This window comes from Anomaloglossus baeobatrachus, chromosome 11 (assembly GCF_048569485.1).
Source record: "Anomaloglossus baeobatrachus isolate aAnoBae1 chromosome 11, aAnoBae1.hap1, whole genome shotgun sequence".
NCBI classification, from domain to species: domain Eukaryota; kingdom Metazoa; phylum Chordata; class Amphibia; order Anura; family Aromobatidae; genus Anomaloglossus; species Anomaloglossus baeobatrachus.
In genome coordinates, this window is record NC_134363.1 from 180,749,380 (window position 1) to 180,765,806 (window position 16,427).

At 48.9% G+C, this 16,427-nt stretch overlaps 1 protein-coding gene across 1 annotated transcript; it reads right to left on the reverse strand.

The window, feature by feature from the left end:
- Nucleotides 1-538: 538 nt before the first annotated feature.
- On the reverse strand, nucleotides 539-16,183 carry CORT (cortistatin). The gene is made up of 2 exons (XM_075328990.1): nucleotides 16,011-16,183; nucleotides 539-884 (listed from the first exon to the last, which is right to left on the reverse strand). Exons 1-2 carry the CDS (start codon nucleotides 16,113-16,115, stop codon nucleotides 684-686), a joined length of 306 nt encoding a protein of 101 aa, XP_075185105.1. The 5' UTR covers nucleotides 16,116-16,183; the 3' UTR covers nucleotides 539-683.
- Nucleotides 16,184-16,427: the final 244 nt, after the last annotated feature.

Below are 16,427 nucleotides of genomic sequence, written 5' to 3' on the forward strand. Positions count from 1 at the left end.
AAATGACCCCTCTCTGGGACTTCTAGTGTTAAAGGGGTTTTCCAGGATATAAAAAAAGGCTACTTTTGTGTTGTGAATTTTGTTTGTTTTTTAAGAAAAAAGAAAAACAGCGCCACGCCTGTGTACAGGTTATATGTGGTATTGCAACTCAACACAATTCACTTCATTAGTGCTGAGCTACCAGACGCAACCCATAGACCGTTTCATGTTTTTCTATCTCTGTACCACCCCTTTAACATTAAAGGGTCATCAAACGTTTAAAACAAAACAGTTACAAATATTTTAACATATCTAAAAGAGACAATACTTCCCTTCTTCTTACTACAATCGATCCAGTCTGATGCATCTGTGCTACTCCTAGTACTTTACTAAGTGTCTGGTACATGACCGCTGCAGCCAATCAGTGGCCTCAGTGATCACATTCTGTACAAGTAGTTTTGGTCGCTGATTGGCTGCAGCGGTTTCTTGCTGACCATTGAATATCACTTTATTACTTCTTTTATTTCAAAAATATTCCAAAAGACGACAACACAAGCTCTTATTGCTGGACGACTTGTTTGGTTTAATATGAAGTCCACAATCTGAGGCCACAGAGAGACAATGCAATGTTATATACAGTCCTGTTTCGCTCACACAATCTATCAATTAAAAAAAAAGACCCGGTCGCCCCCCGCAGCCGGTCACTAGCACAGGGTGAACGTCTTCCAGAAGAAGTTTTTGCAGGGAGCTTTCCGCTCATGGCGCTGAAACTTTAAGGAGGGGATCAGCTTGGAGTCGAGGCTGTCGGGGGCCGCTCTTTCCATTTCTAGTGAATTACTCTCCGTGCTGTCCGTCCAACCGGAGAGCAGCTTCAGCAGGAGATCTTCCTGGATTTTACCCAGATCCTAGGACAGGAGACGAAATGTAGATATAGTGATTAGAGAAACAGCGGCGCTCCAGTCCATAGAGCATCTGGTATTGCAGCAGATAAGTGGGACTGAGCTGCAATACCAGACACAGCCTGTGGGCAATGGTGGCGCTATTTCTAGACAAAAGCAGCCAAGTGCTAATGCAGCATAAAATCACCCTCTGATGGGAAGCACCAAACATAGACCAGTCCAATCCTGGAAGAATCCAGTTCTATCTCTACATTTTCTCCAAATTGTCTCTTCAGGGAGGAAGGAGACAAACTCTAGCGCCACCTATTGGAGGTAGCAATCCTAAAAGTTAAAATTGACCCTTAAGGCTGCTTTCACACCTCCGGTTTCTGCAATGCGGCACAATCCGGCACTTTGCAGGAAAATTGCAACCGTTTTTTTTTGCTACCGGTTGCGTTTTTCCTGCATAGGCTTTAATTAGTGCCGCATTGTGCCGCATGGCCTTGCGTTCCATCCGGTTTTTGCCGCATGCGGCAGATTTAGCCGATGAGGCGGCCGGATGGAACGTTGCCTGGCACTTTTTTCGTGCGGCAAAAAAAAACGGATCTTGCCGCAACCGGCCGACGCGGCGCAATGCGGCAAAAACCGCATCCGGCCGCCGCATGCGGTTTTTGCCACTGCGCATGCTTAGTCAGTAGCATGCCGCAAGCGGCAAAAAACGGACGGGCCGCATGGGAAAAACGTATGCAAAGGATGCGGTGTTTTCACCGCATCCGTTGCATAGCTTGCACAGCCGGATTGAGCCGCACAGCTCAAGCCGGATGTGTGAAAGCAGCCTTAACGAACCTTTGCATATGACTTAGATTTATGCCAGATCAGAACCTCAATTTGCAGACACGGTGTTTCGGGATGGTTGTCCCTCGTCAGTGCAAAGTATGAGATCTGATCTGGCAAAACGGATAGGATTTTCTCCTACATTTAAATGTATTGTCCTTTAAAAAAAAGATGTTCCCATAGGCTCAGATAACTTTTAACAAAACACAAACTTGAGCTTTACTTACCCTCCCTGGGTGCAGTGCTGTCTGTGCCGCTGCAAAAATCTTTTTTATTTTGTCAGACAACTGACTGGCTGCAGCGGTCACTTGCCGATCACGGTCCATGCTCGATAGGCAGGGAATAGAATGGTATTTTTTTTTATTTAAAGGAGACAACCCCTTCAAAGAACTTCATGCTTATTTAAATCTGTGTTGTTTCTGTGCTTAGTAGTCCAGTGGGCGGGGCTACTTGGTGATTGACAGTTACTTCTGTTGATATAGGACAGCTAATCAATTAGTGACTAGGACCCGCCCACTGGACTCCTAATTACAGAATGTTCAAGAATTTATTTATTCTATACTCATATTTAATAAGTTACAGATTATACTGAAACCTAAATCTGCTCCGCTTCTCCTGCTCTTTAACCGGATGCCTGCAGATTAAACTTCATGTTAAATGTGAAGGGATTTAAAGAGGAATAGCATATACAGTTATTGTCGTAGAGATGGATGAGGAGTCTTTTACGTTGCGACCCCCACTGAGGGAGCAAAGTGGTCACCAGAGCTGTAGATGTTCAGGGACAAACTGCTACATTTTGCAATTATGTATCATGTAATTTCCTTTTTATTAAAATACATAGGAGCTCCTGCAGGAAGGAACAAAAGCATTCATAAATATGTGTTTGGTTACATCAACTAAACTATATATTTGAGTTTATGAAATGGCTGAATTAAGTGTTTTTGTTTACTTAATTCTTATCCTCAACACATAGGAGCTCCTGCAGTGTCAGTGTGCACTCTCATCACTGGCTCCTGTCTGCAGCCACCATTCACTACTGCACTGATCAGCATGCACTCTGACACTGCAGGAGGCCATCTGTGTTCAGTGTCAGGGTGCTCACTTCTCCCTGGCTCCTGTCTACAGTATAATACTGAATGGCGGCCGCAGACAGGAGCCAGTAATGATAACGTAAACTGATAATAAAAATGGCTTGGATCATGCATTGTCAGTGTGCGCTCTCATCAGGCTCCTGTCTGCAGCATAATGGTGGCCGCAGACAGGGGCCAGCGATGAGAGCGCACACTGACACTGAACATGACTGGGATCCTGCAGTGTCAGTGTGCGCTGTCTGCAGTACAGTACTGAATAGTGGCTGCGGCCAGGGGCCAGCGTTGAGCGCACACATTGACACTTAACACGGCTGGTCCACTGCAGTGTCAGTGTGCACTGTCATCATAGGCTCCTGTCTACAGTACTGAATGGTGACCGATGATGAGCATGCACACTGACACTGAACATTGCTGGGATCCTGCAGTGTCAGTGTGCGCTCTAATCACAGGCTTTTCTGCTGTACAGTACTGAATGGTGGCTGCAGACAGGGGCCAGCGTTGAGCGCACACATTGACACTTAACACGGCTGGTCCACTGCAGTGTCAGTGTGCACTGTCATCATAGGCTCCTGTCTACACTCTACAGTACTGAATGGTGACCGATGATGAGCATGCACACTGACATTGAACATTGCTGGGATCCTGCAGTGTCAGTGTGCGCTCTAATCACAGGCTTTTCTTCTGTACAGTACTGAATGGTGGCTGCCGACAAGTGACAGTGTGTACCCGCATCACTAGCTCGTAACATGGCTGGGATCCTGCGGTGTCAGTGTGCAGAGCCACAGACTGAATGCAGATGTCAATCAAGATTGGCAAGAGTGCACCAAAGCCGCTCACCAGCTGTTTATACGTTTGCTGCCTTGTAATGGTGAGCAGGCTGTTTCCATTCACTGACAGCAAGATCATAATTTGGAAATGCTGAAAGGCAAAGTCTAGAGGTTTTAGAATTTTAGATGATGATATGATATGAGTATTAATCCTCTAAACCCCGGATCCCCCTTTCAGACATTTGAACACCAGGTCTTGCTGTTTCTGGGCTCGGGGGGTGTGAGACGTCTGGAGATCTCGTTATCTGGATGCTTTATGCAGCAGTTATTAGCAGATGTCGCTGTTTGTCTGTAGAATGGTCTCAATTTCACAATATAAACACGACGTTGCGGTTTACATTAACCGGAGTCAATTAGCGGCACACCGGGCTCGCCTCCGAGACGCGCTAATCCACTACCAGCTGTTAATGCTCCGCACCTCAAATTATCCGCATCACCCCAGAGATGGAGCAACATGACTCACAGCGCTCTGCAGCATCCATTACTGTCCTACCAGGGGGCTCATTGCAAGTACTAAGCACTTTATAATGAGAAGGGAATGTGATGGCTAATGATATCGAGAAAACCGGGGAGAATATATAGACTGCAGGCAGCTCGGCTTGTGATCAGACTATATACACCATTACCCCAGTGCACAGCACCGAGCCTTCATATATCACCATAGAGAATTGGGGAGCAGTCATAGGTATCATACTCTAATGCAAATAGGAAAGCTATGGCATATTTGGTGGTATTACACTTGTTTCCACTAGGTGGCACTGTATTTTTGGTGGTGTAATACGTTTGGCCACTAGGTGGCAATGCAGTGGTGTACTTTGGGAAGTGTTACTGATCCCACAACATTTATGGCCGATAGATGTCAAATTAGAGGCATATGTGTTTGGAACAGACCATAATTCCCAATGTGACCAAAGAAGATTTGGATTTTCATTCCATTGTACCAATCGGTATGAATGTATTTATCTGCATTGCAGCCAGCTTCTTCTGTAGGTAGATATCCACTTATCTATGATCCACTAGAGCTATCTTTTAACTGAGTGTTCCAGTTGAATCATTATTTGTAAATAATCAGAAAAAAATACATAAAACAGTCCTTACACATTAAATTCCCCATCACCCCCATAAAATAAAAAAACTATATATATATATATATATATATATATATATATATATAGAACCATACAATCATCCCATGATGATGAAAAACATACGCCGTACCATGATGAGCATTCTCGTTCTAGTCTGCCTTCACCTTTCAGTATTGGTTTCCATTCAAAGGAACCTGTCACCAGAATTGTCCCCTATAAGCTGCGGCCACCATCAGTCAGCCCTTATATACAGCATTCTTGAATACTGTATATAAGAGCCCAGGCCACTCTGTATAACATAAAAAAACATCTTTTATTATACTCACCTGCGGTTGGATCCGATGGGCATTGCTGCTCTCAGTCAAGCACCTCCTGTCTTGATCGTCGTCCTCTTTCCCTGCTCCTTGTGGAGGACACGTCCTACCTCATCCACACAGTGTCTTCAATTCCGCTCCTGCACACTCACACTTTCCACTGCACTGCTGAGGGAAGACCAAAGTATTGTAGTGCGCATGCGTGGGTGTTCCTTGACCTTTGCCTGCGCATTACAATACTTTTTGCTTACCTCAGCAGGGAAGAGAGGTGCGCAGAAGTGCACTGGAGGACACTGTGTTGATGACACTGGACACGTTATCCACACGGAGCAGAGAAGGACAATGATAACGAGAAGATAGGAGGCATCGAACCAAGATCAGCGACACCCATCGGACCGCAGGTGAGTGTAAAAACTGTTTTATGTTATACACAATGGCCTGGCCACTTATACACAGTATTCTAGAATGCTGTATATAAGAGCTTACCTTTGGTGGCTGCAGTTAATGGAGGACAAATCTGGTGACAGGTTCCCTTTAAGCACATTATATATGGTACCGCAATGGGGTCAGTTTGAACCCCAAACCAGCAATATTTATATATGGTACCGCAATGGGGTCAGTTTGAACCCCAAACCAGCAATATTTATATATGGTACCGCAATGGGGTCAGTTTGAACCCCAAACCAGCAATATTTATATATGGTACCGCAATGGGGTCAGTTTGAACCCCTGACCAGCAATATTTATATATGGTACTGCAATGGGGTCAGTTTGAACCCCTGACCAACAATATTTATATATGGTACCGCAATGGGGTCAGTTTGAACCCCTGACCAACAATATTTATATATGGTACCATAATGTGGTCAGTTTGAACCCCAAACCAGCAATATTTATATATGGTACCGCAATGGGGTCAGTTTGAACCACTGACCAGCAATATGTCACAAGTTGCCTAACACTTGAAATATTAACAATAATATTTGACTCTGGGTCATACCAGTATCAACCAATGGGGTCCTCTCTTTGCTGCCACAAGCTCAACATCATTATTTGGCACTTGTTCACCTTACGCAGGAGCCACGTTCCTCCTCCCTTTTTATTCCAGTGTTCTGTATGGCTATAGGGAGGAGGGCATTGCATAGGTTATCCTGGAAGAGAAACAACCCTTTCCCCACTTCAAATGCACAGCGATAGCAGATACATAGGGATCAGTCCTAATTTTAGGGATGCTGATGCAATTTCCAAAGCCGTTTCCAGATATTTACTCTTCAAACTAAATCCAAATACTACAGTGCACACCCCCTTAAGGCGGTTTGTAGAAAAACTAGGTGCAGATCACTATAACTGATATTAAAAGGGTATTCTTATATGAAACCTGTTCCCATAGAATATGCCATAAACATCTGATAGTTGTGGCTCAAGAGTGGGGTTCATCACCATGGCACTGTCTCAGGATGTGTCCGTCCATGCGTGGCTCTCTCCATTCATTTACAATGAATTCTTGGCAAATTTCAAAAGCTTTTTGGGGGTTTATTGGAAGGTGTTCATCCCCTTTTTCCAGACTTGTGAGGGACCGCATGGATTAATTAGGCTGCGTATAGGAGCAGGGCACATGCCTGTCACCCAGCCTTCCAGGGAAATATGACTCTATACTGACCTCCTTTACCTTACAGCATCTATTTCCCTTTTTCAGGTTGGAGATTTCCATTTATTTCTATCATAACCAATTCATTCATCACTTTCTGGTCACAGATTTGTCCTTAATGTCACAGGGAAAATCTAATCATCTGCAAATGATCCCATTGATTGGTTCTGTCATTGTGTATGGACTGAGGATAGGGACGATTAATGATGTGCAGACTGAGTTGTTAATAATCTGTACTAGATCTTGTAAGGAATAAGGGGTTAAAGGGAAATCCTCTGAAAAGTGATGGAAGATGGTCTCCACTGAACTCTAACCCCCAACCTAGCCCTAAAGTTATCTATGGTGGGTGTCAATGTAAAATCTGTAACCCAAACTTACCATGTGCCATTTTTGATAACCAGGCTCTTATGTGCCTATAGGACCTTTGGACCCCCTTCCAGGCACCGGATACGACCGCTACCTCTGTACCCCATATAGCTTTGTCTCTGCACCCCTATCTCTTCAGCAGTCATCAGAGTTCCCCATTATTGGTCTCCTGCTCCTCTGTCAAAAAGACTCAACATTTGATGTTTCTGGTGAACCCTAAAGGGGGTTCAGTCCTGGATCCGAGATGTCCATGATAACGATAGTAGATAAAGGGATATAGAAGACATAAGGGCGGAAGTATCCTAATTCAGTCCTCAGGATGGCACATATAGTTGACCTGAGTTTGAGACTAAGGGGTACTTTGCACACTACGACATCGCAAGCCGATGCTACGATGCCGAGCGCGATACTCCCCGCCCCCGTCGAACATTATCGCTACGGCAGCTTCACATGCACTCACCTACCGTGCGACGTCGCTCTGACCGGCGAACCGCCTCCTTATTAACGGGGCGGGTCGTGCGGCGTCACTGCAACGTCACACGGCAGGCGGCCAATAGGAGCGGAGGGGCGGAGATGAGCGGGATGTAAACATCCCGCCCACCTTCTTCCTTCCGCATATCCGACGGGAGCCGCGGTGACGCCGGTAGGAGATGTTCCTCGCTCCTGTGACTTCACACACAGCGATGTGTGCAGCCGCAGGAACAAGGAACAACATCAGACCGTCGCATCAGCGTAATTATGGAATTCGCCAACGCTGCACCGATGATACGATTACGACGCTTTTGCGCTCGTTAATCGTATCATCTAGGATTTACACACTACGATGTCGCATACGATGCCAGAAGTGCGTCACTTTCGACATGACCCCACCGACATCGCACCTGCGATGTCGTAGTGTGCAAAGCCCGCCTTAGACCCAGTTCTGGCCAATACATAAAGGTATATCTGTAATTATTATTGATGAGCGGGCACTACCATGCTCGGGTGCTCGGTACTCGTAACTAGTGATGAGCGGGCACTACCATGCTCGGGTGCTCTGTACTGGTAACTAGTGATGAGCGGGCACTACCATGCTCGGGTGCTCTGTACTGGTAACTAGTGATGAGCGGGCACTACCATGCTCGGGTGCTCAGTACTGGTAACTAGTGATGAGCGGGCACTACCATGCTCGGGTGCTCAGTACTCGTAACTAGTGATGAGCGGGCACTACCATGCTCGGGTGCTCAGTACTCGTAACTAGTGATGAGCGGGCACTACTATGCTCAGGTGCTCAGTACTCGTAACTAGTGATGAGCGGGCACTACCATGCTCAGGTGCTCAGTACTCGTAACTAGTGATGAGCGGGCACTACCATGCTCGGGGGCTCAGTACTGGTAACTAGTGATGAGCGGGCACTACCATGCTCGGGTGCTCAGTACTCGTAACTAGTGATGAGCGGGCACTACCATGCTCGGGTGCTCAGTACTCATAACTAGTGATGAGCGGGCACTACCATGCTCAGGTGCTCAGTACTGGTAACTAGTGATGAGCGGGCACTACCATGCTCGGGTGCTCAGTACTCATAACTAGTGATGAGTGGGCACTACCATGCTCAGGTGCTCAGTACTTGTAACTAGTGATGAGTGGGCACTACCATGCTCGGGTGCTCAGTACTCGTAACTAGTGATGAGCGGGCACTACCATGCTCGGGTGCTCAGTACTTGTAACTAGTGATGAGCGGGCACTACCATGCTCAGGTGCTCTGTACTGGTAACTAGTAATGAGCGGGCACTACCATGCTCAGGTGCTCAGTACTGGTAACTAGTGATGAGCGGGCACTACCATGCTCAGGTGCTCAGTACTGGTAACTAGTGATGAGCGGGCACTACCATGCTCAGGTGCTCAGTACTGGTAACTAGTGATGAGCGGGCTCTACCATGCTCGAGTGCTCAGTACTGGTAACTAGTGATGAGCGGGCACTACCATGCTCGGGTGCTCAGTACTGGTAACTAGTGATGAGCGGGCACTACCATGTTCGGGTGCTCAGTACTGGTAACTAGTGATGAGCGGGCTCTACCATGCTCGGGTGCTCAGTACTGGTAACTAGTGATGAGCGGGCACTACCATGCTCAGGTGCTCAGTACTGGCAACTAGTGATGAGCGGGCACTACCATGCTCGGGTGCTCAGTACTTGTAGCTAGTGATGAGCGGGCACTACCATGTTTGGGTGCTCAGTACTGGTAACTAGTGATGAGCGGGCACTACCATGCTCGGGTGCTCAGTACTGGTAACTAGTGATGAGCGGGCACTACCATGCTCGGGTGCTCAGTACTGGTAACTAGTGATGAGCGGGCACTACCATGCTCGGGTGCTCAGTACTGGTAACTAGTGATGAGCGGGCACTACCATGCTCGGGTGCTCAGTACTGGTAACTAGTGATGAGTGGGCACTACCATGCTCAGGTGCTCAGTACTGGTAACTAGTGATGAGCGGGCACTACCATGCTCAGGTGATCAGTACTGGTAACTAGTGATGAGCGGGCTCTACCATGCTCAGGTGCTCAGTACTGGTAACTAGTGATGAGCGGGCACTACCATGCTCGGGTGCTCAGTACTGGTAACTAGTGATGAGTGGGCACTACCATGCTCGGGTGCTCTGTACTGGTAACTAGTGATGAGTGGGCACTACCATGCTCGGGTGCTCAGTACTCGTAACTAGTGATGAGTGGGCACTACCATGCTCAGGTGCTCAGTACTGGTAACTAGTGATGAGCGGGCACTACCATGCTCGGGTGCTCAATCTTTGTAATGAGCAATTGGACGGGCTCGACTCGAATACCCAAGCATAATGGACTAAACGAAAAAGGGAAGTCATCCAGCAACGAGGTCCGGAACGTAGGTGTAGGTATAAAAGTCCAAAATGTATTATATCATACTAAAAGTTCATTAAAAGTCATCTCCAGATTCTGTGACAGAGACACGTTTCGGACACTAGGTTCTTATTCCATCTCCCAAGCATAATGGAGGTGAATGGGGACCTCGAGCATTTTCGGGAAGATCTTAAGTAAAAATGCTCAAGTTTTCTATTTACTTCCATTATACTCAGTAATCGAGTCAAGCCCATCCAAGCATCAAAATGCTTGTTAGGAGTACCAAGCACCCGAGCATGGTAGTGCCCGCTCATCACTAGTTACCAGTACAGAGCACCCGAGCATGGTAGTGCCCGCTCATCACTAGTTACCAGTACAGAGCACCCGAGCATGGTAGTGCCCACTCATCACTAGTTACCAGTACTGAGCACCCTAGCATGGTAGTGCCCGCTCATCACTAGTTACCAGTACAGAGCACCCGAGCATGGTAGTGCCCACTCATCACTAGTTACCAGTACTGAGCACCCGAGCATGGTAGTGCCCGCTCATCACTAGTTACCAGTACCAAGCACCCGAGCATGGTAGTGCCCGCTCATCACTAGTTACCAGTACTGAGCACCCGAGCATGGTAGTGCCCGCTCATCACTAGTTACTAGTACTGCGCACCCGAGCATGGTAGTGCCCGCTCATCACTAGTTACCATTACTGAGCACTCGAGCATGGTAGTGCCCGCTCATCACTAGTTACCAGTACTGAGCACCTGAGCATGGTAGTGCCCGCTCATCACTAGTTACCAGTACTGAGCACCCGAGCATGGTAGTGCCCGCTCATCACTAGTTACGAGTACTGAGCACCCGAGCATGGTAGTGCTCACTCATCACTAGTTACCAGTACTGAGCACCTGAGCATGGTAGTGCCCACTCATCACTAGTTACCAGTACTGAGCATGGTAGTGCCCGCTCATCACTAGTTACCAGTACTGAGCACCCGAGCATGGTAGTGCCCGCTCATCACTAGTTACCAGTACTGAGCACCCGAGCATGGTAGTGCCCGCTCATCACTAGTTACTAGTACTGCGCACCCGAGCATGGTAGTGCCCGCTCATCACTAGTTACCATTACTGAGCACTCGAGCATGGTAGTGCCCGCTCATCACTAGTTACCAGTACTGAGCACCTGAGCATGGTAGTGCCCGCTCATCACTAGTTACCAGTACTGAGCACCAGAGCATGGTAGTGCCCACTCATCACTAGTTACCAGTACTGAGCACCTGAGCATGGTAGTGCCCACTCATCACTAGTTACCAGTACTGAGCACCTGAGCATGGTAGTGCCCGCTCATCACTAGTTACCAGTACTGAGCACCCGAGCATGGTAGTGCCCGCTCATCACTAGTTACCAGTACTGAGCACCCGAGCATGGTAGTGCCCGCTCATCACTAGTTACGAGTACTGAGCACCCGAGCATGGTAGTGCTCACTCATCACTAGTTACCAGTACTGAGCACCTGAGCATGGTAGTGCCCACTCATCACTAGTTACCAGTACTGAGCACCTGAGCATGGTAGTGCCCGCTCATCACTAGTTACCAGTACTGAGCACCCGAGCATGGTAGTGCCCGCTCATCACTAGTTACCAGTACTGAGCACCTGAGCATGGTAGTGCCCGCTCATCACTAGTTACCAGTACTGAGCACCTGAGCATGGTAGTGCCCACTCATCACTAGTTACCAGTACTGAGCACCTGAACATGGTAGTGCCCACTCATCACTAGTTACTAGTACTGAGCACCCGAGCATGGTAGTGCCCGCTCATCACTAGTTACCAGTACTGAGCACCCGAGCATGGTAGTGCCCACTCATCACTAGTTACCAGTACTGAGCACCTGAGCATGGTAGTGCCCGCTCATCACTAGTTACCAGTACTGAGCACCCGAGCATGGTAGTGCCCGCTCATCACTAGTTTCCAGTACTGAGCACCTGAGCATGGTAGTGCCCGCTCATCACTAGTTACTAGTACTGAGCACCCGAGCATGGTCGTGCCCGCTCATCACTAGTTACCAGTACAGAGCACCCGAGCATGGTAGTGCCCGCTCATCACTAGTTACCAGTACAGAGCACCCGAGCATGGTAGTGCCCGCTCATCACTAGTTACCAGTACAGAGCACCCGAGCATGGTAGTGCCCACTCATCACTAGTTACCAGTACTGAGCACCCTAGCATGGTAGTGCCCGCTCATCACTAGTTACCAGTACAGAGCACCCGAGCATGGTAGTGCCCACTCATCACTAGTTACCAGTACTGAGCACCCGAGCATGGTAGTGCCCGCTCATCACTAGTTACCAGTACCAAGCACCCGAGCATGGTAGTGCCCGCTCATCACTAGTTACCAGTACTGAGCACCCGAGCATGGTAGTGCCCGCTCATCACTAGTTACTAGTACTGCGCACCCGAGCATGGTAGTGCCCGCTCATCACTAGTTACCATTACTGAGCACTCGAGCATGGTAGTGCCCGCTCATCACTAGTTACCAGTACTGAGCACCTGAGCATGGTAGTGCCCGCTCATCACTAGTTACCAGTACTGAGCACCCGAGCATGGTAGTGCCCGCTCATCACTAGTTACGAGTACTGAGCACCCGAGCATGGTAGTGCTCACTCATCACTAGTTACCAGTACTGAGCACCTGAGCATGGTAGTGCCCACTCATCACTAGTTACCAGTACTGAGCATGGTAGTGCCCGCTCATCACTAGTTACCAGTACTGAGCACCCGAGCATGGTAGTGCCCGCTCATCACTAGTTACCAGTACTGAGCACCCGAGCATGGTAGTGCCCGCTCATCACTAGTTACTAGTACTGCGCACCCGAGCATGGTAGTGCCCGCTCATCACTAGTTACCATTACTGAGCACTCAAGCATGGTAGTGCCCGCTCATCACTAGTTACCAGTACTGAGCACCTGAGCATGGTAGTGCCCGCTCATCACTAGTTACCAGTACTGAGCACCAGAGCATGGTAGTGCCCACTCATCACTAGTTACCAGTACTGAGCACCTGAGCATGGTAGTGCCCACTCATCACTAGTTACCAGTACTGAGCACCTGAGCATGGTAGTGCCCGCTCATCACTAGTTACCAGTACTGAGCACCCGAGCATGGTAGTGCCCGCTCATCACTAGTTACCAGTACTGAGCACCCGAGCATGGTAGTGCCCGCTCATCACTAGTTACCAGTACTGAGCACCTGAGCATGGTAGTGCCCACTCATCACTAGTTACCAGTACTGAGCACCTGAGCATGGTAGTGCCCGCTCATCACTAGTTACCAGTACTGAGCACCCGAGCCTGGTTAGTGCCCGCTCATCACTAGTTACCAGTACTGAGCACCTGAGCATGGTAGTGCCCGCTCATCACTAGTTACCAGTACTGAGCACCTGAGCATGGTAGTGCCCACTCATCACTAGTTACCAGTACTGAGCACCTGAACATGGTAGTGCCCACTCATCACTAGTTACTAGTACTGAGCACCCGAGCATGGTAGTGCCCGCTCATCACTAGTTACCAGTACTGAGCACCCGAGCATGGTAGTGCCCACTCATCACTAGTTACCAGTACTGAGCACCTGAGCATGGTAGTGCCCGCTCATCACTAGTTACCAGTACTGAGCACCCGAGCATGGTAGTGCCCGCTCATCACTAGTTTCCAGTACTGAGCACCTGAGCATGGTAGTGCCCGCTCATCACTAGTTACTAGTACTGAGCACCCGAGCATGGTCGTGCCCGCTCATCACTAGTTACCAGTACTGAGCACCTGAGCATGGTAGTGCTCACTCATCACTAGTTACCAGTACTGAGCACCCGAGCATGGTAGTGCCCGCTCATCACTAGTTACCAGTACTGAGCACCCCAGCATGGTAGTGCCGGCTCATCACTAGTTACTAGTACTGAGCACCTGAGCATGGTAGTGCCCGCTCATCACTAGTTACCAGTACTGAGCACCTGAGCATGGTAGTGCCGGCTCATCACTAGTTACCAGTACTGAACACCTGAGCATGGTAGTGCCCGCTCATCACTAGTTACCAGTACTGAGCACCTGAGCATGGTAGTGCCCGCTCATCACTAGTTACCAGTACTGAGCACCTGAGCATGGTAGTGCCCACTCATCACTAGTTACCAGTACTGAGCACCTGAGCATGGTAGTGCCGGCTCATCACTAGTTACTAGTACTGAACACCTGAGCATGGTAGTGCCCACTCATCACTAGTTACCAGTACTGAGCACCCGAGCATGGTAGTGCCGGCTCATCACTAGTTACTAGTACTGAGCACCTGAGCATGGTAGTGCCCGCTCATCACTAGTTACCAGTACTGAGCACCTGAGCATGGTAGTGCCGGCTCATCACTAGTTACCAGTACTGAGCACCCGAACATGGTAGTGCCCACTCATCACTAGTTACGAGTACTGAGCACCCGAGCATGGTAGTGCCCACTCATCACTAGTTACAAGGTTAGAGCACCTGAGCATGTTAGTGCCCGCTCATCACTAGATACGAGTACTGAGCACCCGAGCATGTTAGTGCCCGCTCATCACTAGTTACGAGTACTGAGCACCCCGAGCATGGTAGTGCCCGCTCATCACTAATTACGAGAACTGAGCACCTGAGCATGGTAGTGCCCGCTCATCACTAGTTACCAGTACTGAGCACCCGAGCATGGTAGTGCCCGCTCATCACTAGTTACCAGTACTGAGCACCCGAGCATGGTAGTGCCCGCTCATCACTAGTTACGAGTACAGAGCACCTGAGCATGTTAGTGCCCGCTCATCACTAGTTACGAGTACTGAGCACCCCGAGCATGGTAGTGCCCGCTCATCACTAGTTACGAGAACTGAGCACCTGAGCATGGTAGTGCCCGCTCATCACTAGTTACCAGTACTGAGCACCTGAGCATGGTAGTGCCCGCTCATCACTAGTTACCAGTACTGAGCACCCGAGCATGGTAGTGCCCGCTCATCACTAGTTACCAGTACTGAGCACCTGAGCATGGTAGTGCCCGCTCATCACTAGTTACCAGTACTGAGCACCCGAGCATGGTAGTGTCCGCTCATCACTAGTTACCATTACTGAGCACCCGAGCATGGTAGTGTCCGCTCATCACTAGTTACCAGTACTGAGCACCTGAGCATGGTAGTGCCCGCTCATCACTAGTTACCAGTACTGAGCACCCGAGCATGGTAGTGTCCGCTCATCACTAGTTACCATTACTGAGCACCCGAGCATGGTAGTGCCCACTCATCACTAGTTACCAGTACTGAGCACCTGAGCATGGTAGTGCCCGCTCATCACTAGTTACCAGTACTGAGCACCCGAGCATGGTAGTGTCCGCTCATCACTAGTTACCAGTACTGAGCACCTGAGCATGGTAGTGCCCGCTCATCACTAGTTACGAGAACTGAGCACCTGAGCATGGTAGTGTCCGCTCATCACTAGTTACGAGTACTGAGCACCCGAGCATGGTAGTGCCCGCTCATCACTAGTTACCAGTACAGAGCACCCGAGCATGGTAGTGCCCGCTCATCACTAGTTACCAGTACTGAGCACCTGAGCATGGTAGTGCCCGCTCATCACTAGTTACGAGAACTGAGCACCTGAGCATGGTAGTGTCCACTCATCACTAGTTACGAGTACTGAGCACCTGAGCATGGTAGTGCCCGCTCATCACTAGTTACCAGTACTGAGCACCTGAGCATGGTAGTGCCCGCTCATCACTAGTAATTATGTAACATACATTTTCTACATACATCTGAAAAATACAGATAAATGTTAGCTACAAAAGTTTGCAGGTAGTTGGTGATCTCAAGGACAACCTGTTCCTTTCGAGGAATTTTTCTGCATTTGTCGAATGAGACAAATCTTCCTAAAAAAAGTTAATTTTTATACTTGCCCTGCTATAAGAACATTGTGGGATCACCCCGACTGCAAAGTGTCAAAGAATTATTAGTCTTCATAAACTCACGAGAGCCCTGATGAAGAATCCTGATTGAAAGGGTTAATGGAGTCTATTGGTCGTGGGAATTTAATTTAGCCATTTTCCGGATGAGTAAGTGGAGTGAAGGGCGGCTTTGGCTGTGACCTTGTTCCATCACTCACCTGATTGTGACCTAGTCTCATTCTGTTGTCAGATGGTTGCGAGAGACCCCGGGCCCCCCAGACGAGCAGCACGAGCATGGTCCCCGCAGAGCCCAGGAGCAGCATCTTCAGATCTGGACACGATGCAACGGAGAGCAAGGAAGATGCAGGAGTGAGCTGAGGATGAAGATGCTCTGCTTCTTATACCCTTCCTCAAACCCAAATGTGGCCACGTCACAGAAGATAATTAAACTTGGGTATCCGGAGACGGGGGCCGCGGAGCATCAGCATCTCCAGGAAAACTCACCGCAGCTACAAGATGTCACCGAGACGCTGCCCCGGAACAATCACAGTCCAGCACCGCAGCCATCTACTCACACCTGTGCACTGGGGGGCTCTGCAGGGGAGGACGAGGGGCGCAGGGAAGCCCAAAATCAC